The sequence below is a fragment of the Zingiber officinale genome, chromosome 8B, assembly GCF_018446385.1.
Source record: "Zingiber officinale cultivar Zhangliang chromosome 8B, Zo_v1.1, whole genome shotgun sequence".
Classification (NCBI taxonomy): domain Eukaryota; kingdom Viridiplantae; phylum Streptophyta; class Magnoliopsida; order Zingiberales; family Zingiberaceae; genus Zingiber; species Zingiber officinale.
Window position 1 is genome coordinate 2,128,633 of NC_056001.1, and position 21,854 is coordinate 2,150,486.

The window sequence follows — 21,854 nt, forward strand, 5'->3', positions numbered from 1 at the left end:
AAATAAAAAAAATAAAAAAAGAGAAATAACATTAAAAGAATAGAAAATAAGATAGAAGAGGAAGACACGATGGAAAGGAGGAGGTCTACTGGATGGAGAAGAGAGAGTGAAGGTTGCAGGGGAGGATGTTGGACTTGCTTTTACGAGAAGAGGAGATTGGCGTGCATATGGTGGTGGGGCTTCTGCTGCATGGGTGGAAGAGAAAAGGGGAAAAGAAAGGAAAGAGGAACGTGTGAAAGTTCATGACTCGTATCATGTTGAAATAGAATTGGGGCACATAAACATAAAAAAGAAAGAATTGAGAAAAATAAAGAGAAGATAATTACTTCTTTATTATTATTTTTATTATTATTGATGATTGTCACAGCTAACAAGTCTATATAGTCATCAGTAATTCAAAGCTACAATTCTGGTGGTTGGAATTTGCTAGAGCAGCCATTCTTGGAAATATATTGCTATGTGCCGAGCAAAACTTGGAAAAAAAAAAAAGAACCTTGCTATTTGGCCGGTTAGAAGATGGTTAAAAAGAGACAACACCTAATGGAGGAAAGGCAATTATAATGTGGCTGCTGTTGTAAAGTAGGAGAGGAGGAAGAGAAGGAGAAGGTTTGTTGGCTCTGAGGAAGAACAGGAAGAGGGAGAAGGAGAAGAAAGGGAGAAGAAAATAAAAAGAGGGAAGAAGCTTGTTGTCCTTGAAATTAAGGAGAAGAAAGGAGATGTTGCTCTTGCTACGGGAAAAACGGGAGGAAGATAAAAAGAAGAAGAAGAAGAAGAAGTGGAATGTGCTACTGCTATTGAGAAGAGAAGTTTTCTAGATTGATATTGAAAGAATGGGGAGGAGGTGACAAAAGAAGACTTGCTGCTTTGAGGAGGGATTGAAGCTTGCTATTATTGATGAAGGAACAAATTTCAACGGTGCTTCTTTGGCTTAGATGTAGTGGCTGAATAGCTTCACAATTGATTTGAAGGAAGACAATCGATGCCAAGGTGTTGAGGATCTTAGAAAGAAGGGAAGAGTGGGGAATGTGAAAGATTTGAGAAGCTCAATTAAATAGGTGAAAGAAATAGTAGTAGAGAAGAATTTAAAGTAGAAAAAGAGAGACAAAAGAAGGGGAATTAAACCAAAAATAGAAGGGCATAGGACAATCCAAACAAAGTAGAGGAATGAAATAGATATTTTTTTTGTTTTTTTTTGGTGGCTTCGGTGGCTCAAAGGAGTGGAATTGTTAGCCTATTGCAGGAAAAGAAAACAGCAACAAGCTGTACTGCATGCTCGAAGAATAAAAAACATTAAGGGAGAAAAAGAGAGGAAGAAATTGAGGTGGGGAAGAAATTGAAATTGACGAAGAAGGAAGTTGGTGGGAAGATGTTGTTACTGGAAAATTTAAGGGAGAAAAAGATTAAGAGGAAGAAATTGAGGAAGAAGGAAGTTGGTGGGAAAATATTGTTGCTGGAGAAAAAAATGGCAATTAAATTGATGATGCAGCCGTGAGGAAGAGAGGAAAGAGACTGGGACCCAACAATATTGCTTGTTGGAAAAAGAGAAAGGCAAAGAGACTTACTACTCGTATTGCTAGAAATCAGGAAGAGGAGAACAGAGGAGAGGGTTGTTGCTGGAAGCTTGGCTGATTTGGAGTGGAAGAAGAAAATGAAACGGGAAGAAATAGGGAAGAGGAAGAGGTGGCGCATGAAAAAAAAAAGAGGCAGCAAGTTGTGCATGATTGTGAACATTGGACTGGCTCCAGTGACAATGGGTCTAGGGCACCGTGATTGTGGCCTTCATGAGCTAGGGTTACGATGATGGAAATGGCTGCAACAAGGAAAGCACAGGCAAATTCTTCATACCAACCATGATGAAGGATCATGGCGAAAGGGAGAAGATAAGGGGGAAAAAATTTCTGTTGTGGGTGAGAGAAGAAGGAAAAAAAAATCAATTCGTATTACTCTTGGGAAAAGAAAAGAAAAGAAAAGAAAAGGAAGTAAGAGAACAGTGACGAACGAGGAGGTGACGCCAATTGTTAATTGTTTTGGTTATTTTTTGAAGGAAGAGAAAAAAACACATACTAAAGGGAAAAGAGGGGAAAAAATCATAAATCTTCCTGAGGGAAAAAAAACAACAGTTCACTATAGAAAAATTAAAAAAAAAAGAGAGAAATAATATTAAAAGAATAGAAAAGAAGATAGAAGAGCAAGGCATGATGGAAAGGAGGCCTACTAGAATGGAGAAGAGGAAGGTATGTTGTTGTTACTTGTTGAAAAGAGAGAGTGAAGGTTGCAGGGGAAGATGTTGGACTTGCTATTACTAGAAGAGATCGGTGTGCATATGGCGTGGGGCTTGCTACGTGTGTGGAAGAGAAAAGGGGAAAAGAAAGGAAAAAAGGAAGGTGCGAGAGATCGTGACTTTGATACTTTGATACCATGTTGAAATACAGAATCGGAGCACATAACATAGAAAAGAAAGAATAAAGAAAAGACAATTGCTTGTTTATTATTGATGATTGTCATAGCTAACAAGTCTATTTATACATACTACCAAGATAATATATGAAAAATGAATGTGAATGCAATCCAAACATGGTAAGTTATCAATAATTGAAACCAATTTCTAATTAATATCATAGAAAAGAAAGAATAAAGAAAAGACAATTGCTTGTTTATGTTTGTGCGGTTAGCACTAACGGTCTAACTCAGATTTTGATGAATGACAAATTAGGTTAAGTTAGGTTTGTCGTTGTCTAACACTCTAATCGAGTGTGCAGGCGAAATCCAGACAGGTCGACAGGCTGACCGGATGTCTGGCACGAAGCCCAGCTAGGTCAACGGGCCGACCGGATAGCTGGCACGAAGTCCAAGCGGGTCGACGGGCTGACCGGACGCTTGGCACGAAGTCCAGCTAGGTCGACGGGCTAACCGGATAGCTGGCACGAAGTCCAGACAGGTCGAAGGGCTGACCGGACGTCTGGCAGGTAAGTCACTGGAGGAGAGTGACTGTGAGAACGCGTTCCCGGGAAGGGAACTTAGGCGCCGATCCGACTTAGAACTATTTCGGAACTCTAAGTCGAGATCTTGACTAGATTCCGATCTCGGAGAGACGAAATTTAATTAATACTCTCTTTGTTAAATTATAAGCTGTGCTGACAATTTATTTTGCAGGATATACATTGTCTCGGACTAACCTTGTCTTGCAGGAGAAGGAGTTTCTGGAGAAAGGTGGTTTGGGCGCCCGGAGGCAAGTTTTATCCTCCTCGCGTCGTCGCCACGTGGAGCCTCCTGGTTGGGTCGGCTACGTCATGGTCGAGGCGCCCTGAAGGTTCCAGGCGCCCCGAGTCTCCTATATAAGGAGGGTCAAAGGCGGAGCTCCAACAACAACTCAGAATTCAAGATCCACTACTCTGTGCTCCTGCGACGCTGCGAACAGATCTCCGACTCAGTGTTGTCTTTCATTTTTTATTCTATAGTCGGTATTTTCTTTCTATCAGTTCTTGTACTTTAATCTTGTAATTCTATTTTTGAATTGATAGTGATTGCCCATCGAAAGCACCCTCGTGTGCGAGCCTTGGAATAGGAGTCACCAAAGGCTCCGAACCAAGTAAATCGTTGTCTTCTCTGGCTTGTCTTTTGTCTTTCCGCTGTGATTACTCTTTACGAAAGTTTTTTGTTGTCGATATTCACCCCCCCTCCTCTATCGACTTTCACGATCCAACAGTTTATTATTGATGATTGCCATAGCTAACAAGCCTATTTATACATATTGCCAAGATAATATATGAAAAATGGATGTGAATGCAATCCAAACATAGAAAGTTATCAATAATTGAAACTAATTTCTAATTAATATCCTCGACTGCTATTTTTGTTGTCATCACTACCTTTGTTATCATCACCCTCGACAAACTCGACAGGGAGATATCGAATGTTGAGTTTGGTTGCCAATTTATTGAAACATCTTCAATTATATGACTAATCAAATTTTCTAAAATAATGACCACTAGTAGATAAAGAGCTGCAAAAAACTATAGTTTTGTTGTTGTTGAATTTCTGGAAGAGGACAGTGATAACTAGTATTTTTTGCGCATTATTTTGGCTCTTATTCTTGGAATTTTTATCTTCTCGCATGTTTAATTATGTATTTATATTATGTTTTATGAGTATGATCTATTTTAGACTTAATTGTAAATTTTCTATAAATTGTGGTATTTAATCTCATATTTTTATTATGGATGTGTAAGAAATCAAAAGAGTCATCGATTAGTATCAAGTCGGATCAAATTTGACTTGATTTGGAGGTCAAATGAGGGAGATCAAGCAGAATTAATATGAGCCGTTGATTCAGATCCAAAGATCTTGTTCCTTCATTCAGATCAAAGCCATCCCGTCCTCATCTAGATTTGAAGCTATGTTGACCATCAGATCTAAAAAGTAAATCAACCTCAATTTAATCTCAAAATAAACAGCTCAGATGTATCCTTCATCATTTTAATCAAATGGTCAGGATCCATCTTCATCAAATCGGACGGCCCAGATTAAAGGAGGAGAAAACCCTTTCCTTTATTCTTCGCACGGCACAGTACCCACGGGGCCGTCTCTGTTCGCGACTTCTCCTCGAGCTAGGGCTCGCGACGCCACCGCCCTTCGTCACTTCCTCCTTCACCAACGGCCGGCGGCCACTTCTCATCATTCATCGCTGCCGGCCGGACTTCTCCTCCACCTCTTCACAGCCGCCTGTCGGAGCTTCCCCTCACTTCCTCCATCTGCCGGCCATTGATTTCCACTGCCGGCTCTTCCACAGTTCTTCTCCTTCTTAGATTTCGGCGGCGAGCGACAGCAGTCTTCACCTCGCCGGAGAGGGTTTCTCCGGTGTGACCTCCACTTCCGACTCCCGTCCGATAGCTTCTTCCAACTGGGGTTCAGGCAGCAGAGCAAGAAGGAGCGGCAGTTCATCCAATTTCACAGCGCCTCACGGCACCTCCATTACTTCCGTTCAGCTTCCATCCGAGGGGGTTCTTCGGTGGAAGATCATCGCCGTTGTTGAAGTGTGCACAGCCGGTACCTATGCTGCTGTCCACTGGTTCTGGGGTTCTGGAGCTGGAAATTGTGACGGCAGGGAGAATTAGAAGAGGAGAAGTCATCACCCATTCCGCCTCATTTCAGTCAGCAGTTCTTCATCTGTTCAGTACAATTGTTGGGTTGTTTCTTTCCTTTAAAGTTTTCATGTGTTGGTTGATTTGTTGAGTTAATCATTTGGTTGTATGATTGTTGGTTGTTGAGTATGTTAAATGCTTGTATCGAATTGAACTCCCTTGTTAAGGTTTTATGCATTAGTTTCAATTTGATGATTTCTCACAACATGTTCGGTAAAATGCCTCAACCAATTGTGCTATTCTAATTGATGTTATTTCTTTAGTGTAATTCCATGCAATGCTTGTTAGTTTAGTGATTTATGTTTCTTTAAGTTCTAGTTTTTCATTTGAATGCAATTAGGATAGATTAGCTTAGGTTTCTTTAATGCTCTAGGTTTCGTTCCATGCTTAGTTTTGTTATTGTCTTACTTCATGTTGACTTTTAGTTCCTTGTAATCGCAGTTTAAGTTAGACTTAACTCTCATTTCTGCATTATCTTTTGTCGATTAGGATTAGATTTTATCGTTTGCTTGCTATTTCGTATCATAGTGTTAGAACTCAAACCTAAACCCCCAGTTTCATATCAAAAATCCAAAAGTCATAACCAATCCTGAAGTTGTCATCCTATTGTTACATTCTTTGGGAGATGATCCGAGTCATTTCTATACTACTTTAGTGTAGAGGGGTTCGGTAACTTTAATTGTAATTTGATAAGCTCCCGTAGCACGACACTCGAGCTCATATCAGGCAGCGAACTTGGTGACTTTGGAAGAAGAAGAGACAGCAATTCTGGTGGCTGGAATTTGTAGGAGCGGCCATTCTTGGAAATCTGTTGTGTGCCGAACAAAACTTGGAAAAAAACTTGCTATTTGGCTGGTTAAAAGATGGCTAAATAGAGACAACACTTGATGGAGGAAAGGCAGCTATAACGCTGCTGCTGTTGTAAAGGAGGAGAGGAGGAAGAGAAGGAGAAGGTTTGCTAGCTCTAACATTGCTGGAAGAACAGGAGGAGGGAGAAGGAGAAGAAGATAAAAAGAGGGTAGAAGCTTGTTGTCCTTGAAATTAATGAAAAGGAAAGAGATGTTGCTCTTGTAAGGGAAAAACAGGAAGAAGAAAGAAGAAGAAGAAGAAGAAGAAGAAGAAGAGGTGGAATGTGTTACTGCTCTTGAGAAGTTTTCTAGATTGATCTCGAAAGAATGGGGAGGAGGTGACAAAAGAAGAATTGTTGCTGTGAGGAGGGATTGAAGCTTGCTACTATTGATTGAGCAAATTTCAATATTGCTTCTTTGGCTTAGATGTAGTGGTTGAATAGCTTAACAATTGATTTGAAGGAAGACAAATGATGCCAAGATGTTGAGGATCTTAGAAAGAAGGGAAGAGTGGCGATGTGAAGGATTTGAGAAGCTCAATTAAATAGGTGAAAGAAATAGTAGTAGAGAAGAATTAAAAGTAGAAAAAGAGAAAAAGAGAAAAAAAGAAGGGGAATTAAATCAAAATTAGAAGAGCATAGGACAATCCAAAACAAAGTAGATGAAAGAAATAGAGAATACAGATTTTTTTTTTTTTTTGGTGGCTTCAGTGGCTCAAAGGAAAGGAATTGTTGGCCTATTGCGGGAAAACAAAACATCAACAAGCTCTGCTGCATGCTCGAAGAAAAAAAAAAATTAAGGGGGGGAAAAAGAGGAAGAAATTGATCTTGGGAAGAAATTGAAATTGACGAAGAATGAAGTTGGTGGGAAGATGTTGTTGCTGGAAAAATTAAGGGAGAAAAAGATTAAGAGGAAGAAATTGAGGAAGAAGGAAGTTGGTGGGAAAATGTTGTTACTGGAAAAAAATGGCAATTAAATTGATGATGCAGGCATGAAGAAGAGAACAAAGAGACGGGAAATTTGTTCCTATTGCTTGTTCGAACTAGACAAAGGCGAAGAGGCTTATTGCTAGAAAACAAGGAGAGGAGAGAAGAGGAGAGAAGTGAGTTGTTGCTGGAAGTTGGGCTGATTTGGAGTGGAAAAAGAAAAAAGAAACCGGAAGAAATAGGGAAGAGGAAGGGTGGTGCATGGAAAATAGAAGAAGAGGAGACGGCAGGTTGGGCATGATTGTGAACATTGCGACCGATGTCGGTGGACTGGCTCTAGTGACAATGGGGCTAGGGCACCGTGATCGTGGCCTTAACACTTCTTCAATTATACAACCAATCAATTATTCTAAGACAATGACCACCAGTAGAGAAAGAGAAGACTATAGTCTTGCTGCTGAATTTTTGGAAGAGCACACTGAACTTGGTGACAATGGAAGAAGAAGAGTCAAGCTGCAATTCTGGTGGTTGGAAATTTTTGCTGGAGCAGCCATTCTAGGAAATCTGTTTCTATCTGCTGAGCAAAACTTGGAAAAAGAAAACTTGCTATTTTGGTTAGAAGATGGCTAAAAAGAGACAACACCTGATGGAGGAAAGGCAGCTATAATGCGGATCAGTGTATTCAATAGCGGCGAATAGCGCGCTACATAGCGGCGAATAGCGCGCTACATAGCGGCGAATAGCGCGCTACATAGCGCGCAATCGCGTGCTACGACCAGCGAATGCTGCAGAGCGTTCGTTGAATCGCGATGTCCCGAATAGCCCACGCTATTCGGGACAAAAGCGTCGATAGCGCACATAGCGTGCGCTATCATGCCCTAGCGCCCCATAGCGGGCGCTAAAATTACAAATTGCTTTCCAATAGCTAGGGCAAAGGTGAGTCAAATCGTGACTGTGGCAGAGGCGAAGGTAGGGCAGACTGCAGAGGCGACAGGCGGCGATCGACGAGCAGCGAGCGGCGAGCGGTGAGCGGTGACCTGTGAGTGGTGGCGAGGGACAGCGATTGGAGGTAAGCTTTTCTCCTTCCTTTCGTTTTCTTCGTTTAGGTTTTCCTTCTCGTTTTTTTTCTCGAAGGAGCAAAAACGATTTCGCGATTTCCAGAAGTTGAGCATCTGGATCGATCCAGCGATCAATCCAGGGTCGAACAGAAAGGATCTGGATCGATCCAGCGACCGATCCAGATCCTTTCTGTTCGAACAGAAAGGATCTGGATCGGTCGCTGGATCGATCCAGACCCTGGATCGATCGCTGGATCGATCCAGATCCTTTCTGTTCGACCCTGGAAGGATCTGGATCGATCCAGCGACCGATCCAGGGTCTGGATCGATCCAGCGACCGATCCAGATCCTTTTTGTTCGAACAGAAAGGATCTAGATCGGTCGCTGGATCGATCCAGATCCTTTCTGTTCGACCCTGGATCGATCGCTGGATCGATCCAATTCCTTGGATCGATGCAATGATCGATCCAGATGCCCTGGATTGATTTTTTTTTTTTGTTGATTTGTTTCTAATTAATTAATTATTTATTCTGATTTTTTTCTTTTGTTTTTCTAGGATTTTGATTGTCTAGTTAGAATTTGCAATGTCTACGAATTTATCAAAAAAAGATAAAAAAGATATTGGTTGGAAGTATTGTTATCAAAATGAAGGGGAAAAAGCTGTTCGGTGCAAATTTTGTCATCATATATCGAATGAGGGATTACTCGCTTGAAGGAACATTTAGCTCAAACTCATAAAGGAGTTGCACCTTGTGTTAGTGTTCCGGATGATATTAAGAAAGAAATTAGAGAATCACTTGACAAAATTAGAGCATCTAAAAGTAAACAAACTGAATTGTTACGAGAGATTGGTGAAGGTCCCCAAAGTATGAGTACGCAATTATCAAAAGTTGGAAGTGTAGGGGGAAATTCAATTGGATGTTCTGGTAGTGGTGAATCAAAAGGTAAAGGTACTCTTCATGGGTTTATTAGTTCCGAACCTCGACAAACAACCCTAAATTCGACATACAAAAAAGATTTGTTGGTTGATGTGAAGCGTAGAATTGGTCGTTTTATTTACTCTGCCGCACTTCCGTTTAATGTTGTGAATGATCCTTATTGGCTGCCTATGGTTGATGGCATTGCGGAATATGGAAGAGGGTTCAAGCCTCCTTCAATGCATGAGTTAAGAACTTGGATACTTAAAGCTGAGGTTGATGGCATCAACCTAATATATGAGGAGCATAAAAAGGCATGGAAAAAATATGGATGCACTATTATGTCCGATGGTTGGACGGATGGAAAGAATAGAAGTTTGATCAATTTTTTAGTAAATAGTCCCGCCGGCACTTTCTTTTTGAAATCTATTGATGCATCAGATTCTATTAAAAATGGGGAATTGATCTTTAAATATCTTAATGATGTTGTTGATGAGGTGGGAGAGGAAAATGTAATTCAAATTGTCACGGATAATGCTTCGAATTACATTAAGGCGGGGAAAAAAATTATGGAGACTAGACATAGAATTTGGTGGACACCTTGTGCGGCGCATTGCATTGCATTGATCTAATGTTGGAGGATATTGCAAAGTTGAAGATTTTTTCTGACACAATTGAGCATGCTAAGATGGTTGTGAAGTTCCTTTATGGTCATGGGACTATATTTTCTTTGATGAGAAAGTATACAAACGGTAAAGAAATTCTCCGTCCCGCTGTTACTCGCTTTGCTACTTCATTTCTCACTCTTCAGAGTATGTATAAGGTTAAAAGGCCACTTGAACAAATGTTTGCTTCCGAAGATTGGGTTAGTTCACCACTATCTCAAACAACTCAGGGGAAGGTCGTGAAGAGAATTGTTATTAATGATCCCAACTTTTGGCCACATGTTGCATTTTGTGTTAAGAGTGTTGTTCCTCTTGTAAGTGTGTTAAGGGAAGTTGATTCGGAGGAGAGATCGGCCATGGGATATATTTATGAACTTATGGATAAGGCAAAAGAGACAATAAAATTTAATTGTGGGGGAGTTGACAGAAAATACAAACTCATTTGGAAAAAAATTGATTCACGATGGACTCCACAACTTCATCATCCTCTACACGCGGCCGGGTACTATTTGAATCCGCAATTGCGTTATGAAGAAAGATTTTCTTATTGTGATGAAGTTAGAGATGGATTGTATACTTGCATGGATAGGATGTTGTCTTCTGATGATCGTCTTAAAGCAGACATCCAATTGGACTTATATAATAAAGCTGAAGGAGAATTTGGAACTCCAATAGCAAAACGAACAAGAATGTTGCGAACTCCGGGTAAAATTTTCTTCTTGTAACCGTTCTTGTAAAATTATACTAGCATTCATATTTTAAAATTATATACATTCTTGTAATTTTTTTTAATGTTATTACTTATTAGTCTCGTGGTGGGAACGTTTTGGAAGTAAGACACCCGAGCTTACTACATTTGCAATTCGAGTGCTTGGTCTCACTTGTAGTGCTTCGGGATGTGAAAGAAATTGGAGCACTTTTGAATCGGTGAGTATTCTAAGTTTCTAACTCTACTTGAATTTTAATTGTTTTATAATTTTCATATCATTGTTTATTTTTATATATATATGTTTTCTTTTTTGTAATATTAGATTCATACAAAAAAGAGAAATAGGCTTGAACCTGCAAAGTTGAATGCGTTGGTGTTTGTGAAATATAACTTCAAGCTTAGGGAGAGAAGTATTAGGAGGAGAGACAAGATTGATCCCATTGTAGTTGATGAAATTAATTCAGATGATGAATGGATAACTGAGAAAGAAGGTCCAGTTCTCCCCGTAATTACTAAATGGCTTGAAGATGATGAATTATTTGAAAGTGATCCTATTGTGAGTGTGTCATCTGCTACCTTTGAAAGTCTTTTCGACTCAGATAAGCGAGTCGAAGATGTTGAGGATATAGTTGAAGTTCCTCCTACGAATTCAAAAAAAAGAGTTGCTGAAAATTCAAGTAAGTACTAAGCATATGCAAATTATTTATTTATATCTACTTCATCTATAATTGATTCTTAAATGTTGTATCTCTTATATAATAGGTGGAAGCAAAGACAAACAAGCAAGGTTGAGTCTTGTTGATGTGGAAGATAATCATCTTGATGCTGAAAATTATGGAGTAATTTCAACTTTTGATAGTGGAAATTTTCCAACCATAGACACTATTGATGATGATAGTGATATAGAGTTGGATGATACTGATTATTTTTAAGTTATGTTGTTTTAATTATAAGACTTTTTAAATTGTTGGTATTGGGATATTTTGACATGTAATGAATTATTATGATTAATTTTAGGTTATGTTATTTTTATTTTACTTATATAAGTATATTTTATTTTTTAAAATTTAAACATTGACGTGCACGAAAAGCTTGCGCTATACGCTATGCTATTTACGCTACGCAATGACAAGACAAAAACGCTATGAACCAACGCTACGCGATTTAAAACACTGATGCGGATGCGGTTGTAAAAGAGGAGAGGAGGAAGAGAAGGAGAAGGTTTGCTAGTTCTAACATTGCTGGAAGAACAGGAGAAGGCAGCAGAAGAAAAGGAGAGGGAGATAAAAGGAGGGATGATGCTTGTTGTCCTTGAAATTAAGGAGAAGGAAAGACATGTTGCTCTTGCTACAGGAAAAACAGGAAAAAGAAACAAGAAAGAAGAAGAGGTGGAATGTGCTACTGCTATTGAGAAGAGAAGTTTTCTAGATTGATGTTGAAAGAATGGGGAGGAGGTGACAGAAGAATTGCTGCTGTGAGGAGGGATTGAAGCATGTTAGTATTGATGGAGCAAATTTCAACTGTGCTTCTTTGGCTTAAATGTAGTGGTTGAATATCTTCACAATTGATTTGAAGGAAGACAATTGATGCCAAGGTGTTGAGGATCTTAGAAAGAAGGGAAGAGTGGCGATGTGAAAGATTTGAGAAGCTCAATTAAATAGGTGAAAGAAATAGTAGTAGAGAAGAATTAAAAGTAGAAAAAGAGAGAAAAAAAAGAAGGGGAATTAAATCAAAATTAGAAGAGCATAGGACAATCCAAAACAAAGTAGATGAAAGAAATAGAGAATAGAGATTTTTTTTTTTGGTGGCTTCAGTGGCTCAAAGGAAAGGAATTGTTGGCCTATTGCGGGAAAATAAAACATCAACAAGCTCTGCTGCATGCTCGAAGGAAAAAAAATTAAGGGGGAAAAAGAGGAAGAATTTATCTTGGGAAGAAATTGAAATTGACGAAGAATGAAGTTGGCGGGAATATGTTGCTGGAAAAATTAAGGGAGAAAAAGGTTAAGAGGAAAAAATTGAGGAAGAAGGAAGTTGGTGGGGAAATGTTGTCGCTGAAGGAAAAAAAAGGCAATTAAATTGATGATGCAACCGTGAAGAAGAGAAGAAAGAGACGGGGTACTTGTTCCTATTGCTTGTTGGAAAAAGAGAAAGGCGAAGAGGCTATCTGGTCATATTGCTAGAAAATAGGTAGAGGAGAGGAGAGGAGAGGAGAGAGTTATTGGAAGCTGGGCTGATTTGGAGTGGAAGAAGAAAAAGAAACGGGGAGAAATAGGGAAGAGGAAGAGGTGGCACATGGAAAAAAAAAAAGAGGCAGCGGTGGGTTGGGCATGATTATGAATATTGCGACCCATGTCGGTGGACTGGCTCCGGTGACAATGGGGCTAGGGCATTGTGATCGTAGCCTTCATTAGCTAGGGTTACAATGATGGAGATGGTTGCAACAAGGAAAGCACAGGCAAACTTCTTCATGCCAACCATGATGAAGGATCATGGCGAGAGGGAGAAGATAAGGGGAAAAAAACTATTGTTGTGGGTGAGAGAAGGGAAAAAAATCAATTCGAAAACGAAGGAAGGAAAAGTAAAGAAAGAAGAAAGGAGAAAGAGAAATTAAGAAGAGGAAGTAAGAGCGGTGAGGAAGGATGCGGTGACGACAATTGTTTTGTTTTTTTTTATGGAAGAAAAAAAAACACATAAGAAAAGGAAAAGGGGAGAAAAATCATAAATCTTCCTAAGGAAAAAAACGACAGTGCACTATAGAAAAATGAAAAAAGAAAAGAGAAATAACATTAAAAGAATAGAAAAAAAGATAGAAGAGCAAGGCACGAAGGAAAGGAGCAAGGCGCGATGGAAAGGAGGAGACCTACTAGGATAGCGAAGAGGAAGGCCTGTTGTTGTTGCTTGTTGAAAAGAGAGAGTGAAGGTGGGGAGGATGTTAAACTTGCTGCAAAAAAGGCGGATTCCGCCGCCCAGCGGCCCCCTACGCCTGCCCCCGTGGTATTGTAGGAGGAAGGTAAATCAGGGTGAATGCTGGGTTGGCAAGTTGATGGTTGTTCGAGGCTTTTAAGCCAGCAGACGGGGATATTATCCCACATTGCAACTGGCGACACTCGAACCGTCGCTCCATGCTGCAAACATACCATCAACTTACCAACTGATCCAGCCCCTGGGGGCTGGAGGATGTTAAACTTGCTATTACTGGAAGAGGAGATTGGCGTGCATATGGTGGTGGGGCTTCTGCTGTGTGGGTGGAAGAGAAAAGGGGAAAAGAGAGGAAAGAGGAAGGTGCAAAAGATCATGGCTTTGATACCATGTTGAAATACAGAACCGTAGCACATAAACATAGAAATGACAGAATATAGTGAAAAATAAAGGGATGACAATTGCTTTTTTATTATTGATGATTGTTATAGCTAACAAACTTATTTATACATATTGCCAAGATAATATATAGAAAATATAATGATGAACATGGAATATTATGATAAACATGGTAATATTAAATATAAAAATAATTATAAATATGATTGTGATTACAATCCAAACAAAGTAAGTTATCAGTAATTGAAATCAATTTGTAATTAATATTCTTGACTGTTCTTTTTGTCGTTATCACTATCTTTATTGTCATCACCCTCTTGAAGTTATTGCATTTAAACATTTCTATGCTATCACAAATACAATGCTCCTTTTATTATTTTTATTAAGTTGAAAAGCCTTAAGTGTTTAAATGTTTGATCGTTGCAGCTACTGAATGGGTAAAAGGGAAGACGATGGATGAAGTTTTATCTATTAGAAACACGCAAGTAATCCGGTCTTACTAACTCATTCTATTTTTTTACCTTACTATAGTGATTGGTTGTTCTTGAGAATATATCACATATGTTTTTGAATTATATTCCTTAGTAGTTGATATAATACAATTTTGGGTTCTCTAATCCATTTGATTTTTGATATATGTTCATGCTCTGAACCAGAATTCTATCGATTATTTTCTTCTTGAATGCATGGTTCAAAAGTTTAAGGTTTGATTGCAAATCAAAGTGTTTTTAAGTGCTACCAAAAACAAGTGGAGATTATCAAGCTTGCCTACGGATGCTTGTGATTTGAGACTTGGTTCCACTTGCTATGGGCTACTTATTGGGGCAGGGATTTTTTTGTCAAGTATTCACTTATTAGTGCTTAGAGGTAAATTCTTATGATTGTTAAACTAGATAACTTTTAAAGAATCATCCTGCGTGAGAATCTTAGGATGTGTGTTTATCTGGAGGATCAACTAGTTGGGGGAATTCTAAATCTTGTATTGACTCATGTAATTGATTATATTTTGCATGCTTGTTCATATAGTTGCATATCATCCATTTCCAGGCTGTAGTTGATAAGCCGTAACTTAATAGTTGAACTAATCAAAGCTGTCTTAAGCATTAGGGAGAAGTTGACACTTGGACCGAATAAAATTTTGGTCATTCACAGTTCACTCCCTCTTGGAATGATTTCGGGAAGTTGTTTGTCTTTTAACAGTTCACTCCCTCTAGCTCTGTCTGTTTAAATTTTTCTTCTTTTCTTAGAAAATAAAATTGAAAAATAAATAAATATTAAATTGACCTTGTTTACACATTTAATTTTTTTTTTAAAGGTGAAGGATGTCATCAACATTGTTTTTTAAAAATTTTAATTATTTTATTTTTGAAATTAGAAAACTGAAAATAGAAAATTTTCAAGAACCAAACAAGGCTTAAATTTCTTGGTGTTTATAAGTCAATATGTTTCTAACCCCTCCCTGGACTTGAGGAGCTCCGTGCTACTTTTTCCTGACTCCTAGCTTTGCCTCTAATCTTTAATCCAAATTTTGGTGCCAGTTTAAATTTGGCATTTTGAACATATTTCAAGGTTGGCAATCAATTCTAACTGAGGGAAGCTGCTTCCATATTGGTTGAATCCCGAGACCATCAGTTTTGTTTTATTTTCTTTATACAATTCCTGATAGACACTACACTTGCACTGATTTTGGATCTGGCTCTGTATTATGCTTAATTATGCCCCAGCAAGTTCGAAATGTTTGAGACTCCCAAGTACAATTTCTGTATTAGTACAAGAAACCACCCCAGATGTGCGCATACGCTGACACTTGGGATTCCTACACGAAGATTGGCAAACACCTTTCACTGCCTCCAGTTAAGCTGCACTGCAAGCATGCTTGGTGAAGATGTAATTAAGGCCGCAGTGAGATTATGTAGCAAAGAAGTCCAAACACTCTCAGTATGTTGAAACCGACCAAGTTGACAGTGCAGCTCAGCCTTGAATGCATTGGCAGTTTACATCTTTCTGCAGTGCTGTAGCTTCTTTTTTTCTTTTTCTTTTTCCGTATCTTTCTCCCTTATCTTTTGGCAACAGTTGGGTAATGGCTTCCAAATCTACTAATGTAAATTTCAGCTGTTTAAGAGTTTTACTTGTGGTATATGGTTATGATCCACATTCGTGGTTTTCATTTGAGTTTTATAGGCGGATAATACTTTCATTTCCATAACTTCAACTCGCTTAAGATTGAGTGGATCAACTAACGAGATGCCCCCAAAACTCGTGACTTTCTGTAAGCTATCAAAAAAATAAAAAAAAAGAGTATTTGAGAAATAATCTTATGGGATTGTTTGAGAATTTTTAGAAATTTTTCGGGATTTAAACGGGGTTCGTATGATTCATTTTGAGGGAATGAATTGATGGGGCTAAGCGGAGCTTGTTTGGAATATTCATTTAAGTTGGGAGTTAATTAAGAGGTTAACTTAGGATTTAATTAAGTTGACCTAAGTATTTAATTAAAAACCTTAATCTCTAAATTTCCCATTTCATCTCCCGAAGCCCTTCTCGCGCAATATCCTCTTCCTTGACTCCTCTCCCTCGCGATCCAGTTTCATCGTCGGTTGCCGGGCATCAACGTCGACCGTCGACAACGGTCTTCTCTAGGGGGTCTCAGTCGACCCTTTTAGGTCGATGGTGTTGCGATTCCTTTTCCTCTCCTCTCTGATTCTTCCCTTGCTGTTGCGCCATCGCCGCTGGCATCTCGATCGCATCGACGCACTGCCAGCCGAGCTTCCCTCCTCCCTCTCCCACTCGAGCCGCTGCGAACCGTCGACCCACGGGACGTTGAAGCCTTTATTGGAGTTGTGCCCTAGCTTTGGGTGGTGCCACCATCTCCCTTCAACCAAGCCCTAGCTTCTCTCTTCTTGGTCGGTTTCCACTGTGAGTATGAGCCAGTTGCCACCAATTGTCTCTGATCGCCGGGACATCTGATCCCAGCCATTCTATGGCTTGACGAGGGGTTTCTGCCACAAGAAGGTATGGTTGTCTCCTTACCTCTTCTTACTCAGTTGTGGTTCCATTTGTTGATGTATTGGATTGATTCTTGAAGGAATGGATTCTTTGCTAGGATTGATATCAGCAGAGCAATGTTTGGCTGGGGGATAGACATCTGATCGTTATTTACACATCAGGGTAAGTGTGCTTTTTCTGATATGTTATTAATCTATTTTGTTAGGATTGCTAATGATTATTAGATTTTGTCTAGTTTTGATTACATAGAAACATGTGGAGGGATTATGAAAAGAGAATGGGTTGGAATTGGGGTTTTAGTGGAGTTAACTGTGCTTAGTTGTAAATCGTAGATTGATTAGGGTTTGTATTGGGTTGGACTTTGTGGATATGGTGATTGGTTGATATGGATTGTTATGTGATCATTCTTTGGATCATTGGATTGATTGTTGGTTGGGTTATCAGATGTGGTGGTTTGGTTAGTTATTGATGATGATGTTAGGTTGTTGTGGATTTATGGTAGAGATTTGATTTTGTGATAGGTTATTGTGGGTTGATATCATTATGAGATGAATTGATATTAGAGAGATAGATTTGTTATTGGATTAAAGGATGTGTTGATTTGGGGGATTAGTCAGAGATCAGATTTGATTGGAGTGACCTATTGGGTTAGAGATTTTATTTAGCTATTTAATTCATATGAATTTAGCTAAATAAAATATAAACATATTGATTGCTGCAGGACTTGGATTCGGGACAAGTGTCTCGACACCGGATTACTTGGCACGATCTACATTTTAAGGCCGGTATTTCTTCCTTGGCTGTATGTAGATTTTTATTGAGCTTAGTGCATGGTTATTATGTGATGGTTTAGGTTGTTTTACCTTATATCGTGTTCGTATGTTGCTTTCCTGCTTGATACTGATGCTTGACCCTTGTGATGATCTATTTAATTCTTATACAGTCTGCACTTTGGTTATCTATACTCTGTGGTATTTTTACATGTAGAGTATGTATGATAGGGGATACCTCGTTGGTGGTGTTCATATGATGATTGTCCATTTGTATGTCGTGTATATATTTTTCTGGTGTGATGATTGAGATAGTTATGTTGATTGTATATTTGTTGTATATACACGTGTCTAATGTATTTACTGGAGGATACATGTTGATTGTACCTATGTTCTGTATACATGTGTCTAGGGGGATTGTTGGAGATTCTTGGTTGATTATACATGTGTAGTTGTATATATGTGTTTGGTGGGATATGTGGAGGTATCATGATGATTATACTCATGTTGTGGGGTACTTAGGCGGATTTAGAGTTTGCATGGATGATGATGGTGTTCGTATCATGATTATATATATATATATATATATATATATATATATATATATATATATATATATATATATATATATATATATATATATATTATGTTCATCATTCATTGCATACTGATGATTATCGTCTCCCTTGTAGTTGAGAGGATTGTCAGTCTTTTATAGTTGTCAATTCGGCCATTATTAGAGAGTGGTAACTTGGAGCTAGTCCTGTTACGCTTACTCAGCCGCTCAGTGTTCTGTCAACCTCGACCACTCTAGAGTAGTGAGTCTTGAGGATACAGTAGTCAGAGGCCTAGAGATGTGAGTGGTCAGGGACCCTTAGCTATGTAGTTAGATAACTACTTAGCTGATCGTCCGCTTCGACCGCCTATAGCGTTGCATGTACTGGAGGCTAGTACAGTTTGTCACGGACCCAATCCTCTTAGTCATACAGGAGTCGTGATGTCTAGAGAGGTGGCGAGGGTGACCATGGAGCATGCATACACAATTTTGCATATGATGCGCGGTGCATCTTTGGAGATATTTTTACATACATGCCTAGTAGATACTAGATGCATGTGATTGTGTTTGTTGCACTTGTTTGAGATATGTTTGTTGCATATGGTTGTCATGCTGCATACATGTCATTTATTTTACATGTATATGCAGTTGTATTTATATTGCACAGGTAGCATGAGTGAGTTTGTTGTAGATCCGGTGAGTTCACTGATCATTGTACTATGTGTCGATTCCAGATTTGGGTATGTATCTATCATTATGATAGTTGTGGTTTGTACAGTTTGTATGTCAAGTTATTATGTCAGATATGTTTAGGTGCATTGTTTATGATAGTATGATCATGTTCTTTATTCCCTACTGAGACTGTATACTTTGATCTCCATGTTTATTTATAGACCATGCACTATCTTGTCTATTACCTGCTGAGTTACCTATACTCACCACCGCATTTATACCTTTATGTTTGCAGGTAGCAGTTAGATGTTTGGTGTGTCGCTTGGAGTATCCTGTCTGCCGGGTCCTACGTCACATCCGAATACCGTTTCAGGTTTTGTATATGTTTTATTTGTATTTGGTGTTTGCTATATTTTGTGTGTTGTCGTATTTGTTGTTGTGGTTGTTGTATAAAACTTAGCCGGCTAGCAGTGTGTTGATTTGTGTTGTATTGGGCTTTTCGTTATCGTTTTTCTGTTGTGTTGGTTTTTAATGCAGCCCAGTGAGTTGTTTATTGTATATATATAACTGCGTGATTGTGTTTTATTATGTTCAGCCGCATGTGGTTGATGTATTTTGTGTGTATATATGTTTCAGATTGTCACCGGTATAAAGGAGATGCTGTCAAAATTTTTCAATAAGATTTCCTTTGAAGACGTGACACTTTCAGGCTGGTGTGGGAGCTTTAAGGCCAATCTAAGCTTGTTACTAGATGAACCTACCAGAAGGAAGTTGTAGAAGTATGAAAAATGGGAACTGTGAAACGCAGTTTCAATGATATAAAAATGAGTGGCGTTGCTGAAATTGACAGATGCGAAAGTCTTAAGAGTTTCAACTGTGCAGGTGCATATTTGATCAGGAACATGTGGGTGAATCAATTCGCCCCTTGCTTAGTGGTACAAACAACACAAACAGTCCATACTGACTGCTACATCACTTCAAAAGCAAGCATGCATGCAATGCAAGGCTTGTCCTTCCTGTCCCTTTCGTTTGCAATCAATCAATCCCTCATCCATCCTTATCCACCCTGCCCCTCTCTAGTCTCTTCCCAGCACATTCCAATTCCCCTCTCGACAATCCCTTTCCAACTCTTTTCCCTTTTAGCTAACAAAACGTGGCCTTTATCCCCAACAACACACATTAAAAGCCCTGCCCGGCCACCTCATGATCAACTCTAACCATGAAACTTCACTTCCTCAGCTCAAAAGCCCTGCCTGACCCTTCCTTAAATACCCAAATCCCGCACGTGCCGCGCCTCCAATTCGTGGCCATCGCGAGCTTACCCTCCCGACCGAATCCAATTTGTGGCGGATATCGACGACGTAAGATGGCGGGAGGATCTACAAACTGGAAAACAGATTCGCACGTGGTGGATTAGGCGGCGGTCGGCAATTAACCGCATACCTAACTATTAGGCTCACGTACGTTCATCGACTCTATGCGCCAAAATGGAAGGGGCCCTAAAGACGGATTCGGGTTTGCTCCAAATGGTTGGGTTCGGTATCGGCTCCAATCAAACTGGGATTTGGAAGTGCCGCCGTACGCTGCTACATCCATTAGCCAGTTGATAGTTCGAATTCTAGACTAGTTCACGTGCATTGTTTCTTTCATGGCCTACATATAATTATTCCTAGCTCATAGCAAATACAACGTTAACATTTTTATGATATCAAACATTAATTTTAGAGTAATTTTTTCGGCCATCAACACATTTTAATTAACACGCTGCGAGGATTTCAACGTATACAAGGATCGATAATAAGACACATAACAAGTGTATTTTAGAGCAATTGTCATATAGCAAAAGCTTAATTACAAAGCTAGCTAATTTGTACAGCATCAAGTCGCTGGCTAGCTGGCTAGCTCTAGACAACAAGCTCGATCGTCCACTTCTAGTTTAATTTATATGTGATCGATATATAATTCGATCTCTCATTACGGATTAATTGGCGCGTTAATATATATTGTCTTCATATTAATTTAGTAACCAGAAATCCTCCACGGACCAAAAGTTGAAGTCATCGGAGTCCATGTACTGAAGATCGCCGTCGATGATGTTGCCGTTGCAAACCGGTTTAGCGCCGCCGCCCACATCTCCGGCGGCGTTGACTTGAAGTGCGCTCGTGCTGGCTTCGTCCCTGAGCATCAAGTTGTTCTTTAAGCACTCACCGTGTTTGAGCCTCTTTTGCACGCGGGTCCTCCAAAAGTTCTTTATCTCGTTGTCAGTCCTCCCTGGGAGCTGCCTCGCGATTTTTGACCACCTCGCAAGTTTGCAAATTAGAACAAAATCTCAATTAGTAACTTTATTAATTCCTTCACAGTAGAAATTGGTAATTTGGTTCCTTAATTAAAATTGTAATCCTTAACGTACAAAAATCTTCTATCTATAATTGAAATTAGTAAGAAAAATCAATAGGAACTAAATCTATCTACACCAATAGAATAAATAGAATTCCGTGCACGTGCTCAATCAAATTGGTGGTTCTCCTGCGCCGGAAGCCGCCGCCGGAGAATTCTGGCCACACATCGCCTCCCATTATATTAATACCGTGCGCCCTGTCTAGCTAACCCACTCATTATATTAATACCGCGCGCCCTCCTCTTCTTGCTGGATCTCTCACCTGTTTCCCCACCTCGCGTGAAGCTCCATGATCAGCTGCTCCTCCTCCGGCGTGATGTTGCCCCGCCTCACGTCCGGCCGCAGGTAGTTCAGCCACCTCAGCCTGCAGCTTTTCCCCGTCCGGTTCAACCCTAAAATCGCAAATTAAAGAGCAGCAGAGAAGGCACATCGAGATCGAGCTTCCATTTTAAGAAACAAAAAGCTGTAAAATATATATATATATATACCGGCAGAGCGAGCGATGTTGCTCCAGACGCCTTCGCCGTGGTTGGAGATGTAGTTGACGAGGGTGAGGTCTTCCTCCATGGTCCATGGGCCCTTCCGCACCTCCGCCTCCTCGCTGTTGCTTATTCTCTTGTCCATCCCGATGGCTTCCTCCACCATGAATTCACAGCTAGCTGAGATCAGGTAGATACTCTGCAGTGACACTGTGACAGAGAGCAGTTGTGGTAGTTGACGAGGTGCAGCATGAAGAGATGTATATACACATGCTGATGAGAGTAGTGAGAAAGGTATATGTATATATAGGGTTAATTTTATTGTCTCATTCGAAGCTTTAAGCTCTCACTCTGATCATAATGCATGCTCCAAGTTAATTAAAGGTGCGAT

The 21,854-nt window shown here is 39.6% G+C and overlaps 3 protein-coding genes and 1 long non-coding RNA gene across 4 annotated transcripts; 3 read left to right on the top strand and 1 right to left on the bottom strand.

Annotated features, from left to right (window-relative positions):
* Positions 1-2,964: 2,964 nt before the first annotated feature.
* Positions 2,965-5,409, top strand: LOC122013357. Its single transcript, XR_006120564.1, has 2 exons — positions 2,965-4,419; positions 4,493-5,409. It is a non-coding gene; the product is annotated as an uncharacterized LOC122013357 (long non-coding RNA).
* Positions 5,410-7,176: 1,767 nt separating this feature from the next.
* Positions 7,177-9,522, top strand: LOC122015624. The gene is made up of 2 exons (XM_042572615.1): positions 7,177-7,529; positions 8,733-9,522. The coding sequence occupies exons 1-2, from the start codon at positions 7,177-7,179 to the stop codon at positions 9,520-9,522; spliced, it is 1,143 nt and encodes a 380-aa protein (XP_042428549.1).
* On the top strand, positions 9,512-11,555 carry LOC122013356. The gene is made up of 4 exons (XM_042569610.1): positions 9,512-10,260; positions 10,364-10,482; positions 10,587-10,941; positions 11,027-11,555. The coding sequence occupies exons 1-4, from the start codon at positions 9,522-9,524 to the stop codon at positions 11,194-11,196; spliced, it is 1,383 nt and encodes a 460-aa protein (XP_042425544.1). The 5' UTR covers positions 9,512-9,521; the 3' UTR covers positions 11,197-11,555.
* A 9,045-nt stretch (positions 11,556-20,600) lies between these two features.
* On the bottom strand, positions 20,601-21,725 carry LOC122015626 (myb-related protein 305-like). Its single transcript, XM_042572618.1, has 3 exons — positions 21,473-21,725; positions 21,247-21,376; positions 20,601-20,886 (listed from the first exon to the last, which is right to left on the bottom strand). Exons 1-3 carry the CDS (start codon positions 21,627-21,629, stop codon positions 20,601-20,603), a joined length of 573 nt encoding a protein of 190 aa, XP_042428552.1. The 5' UTR covers positions 21,630-21,725.
* Between the last annotated feature and the right edge of the window lie 129 nt (positions 21,726-21,854).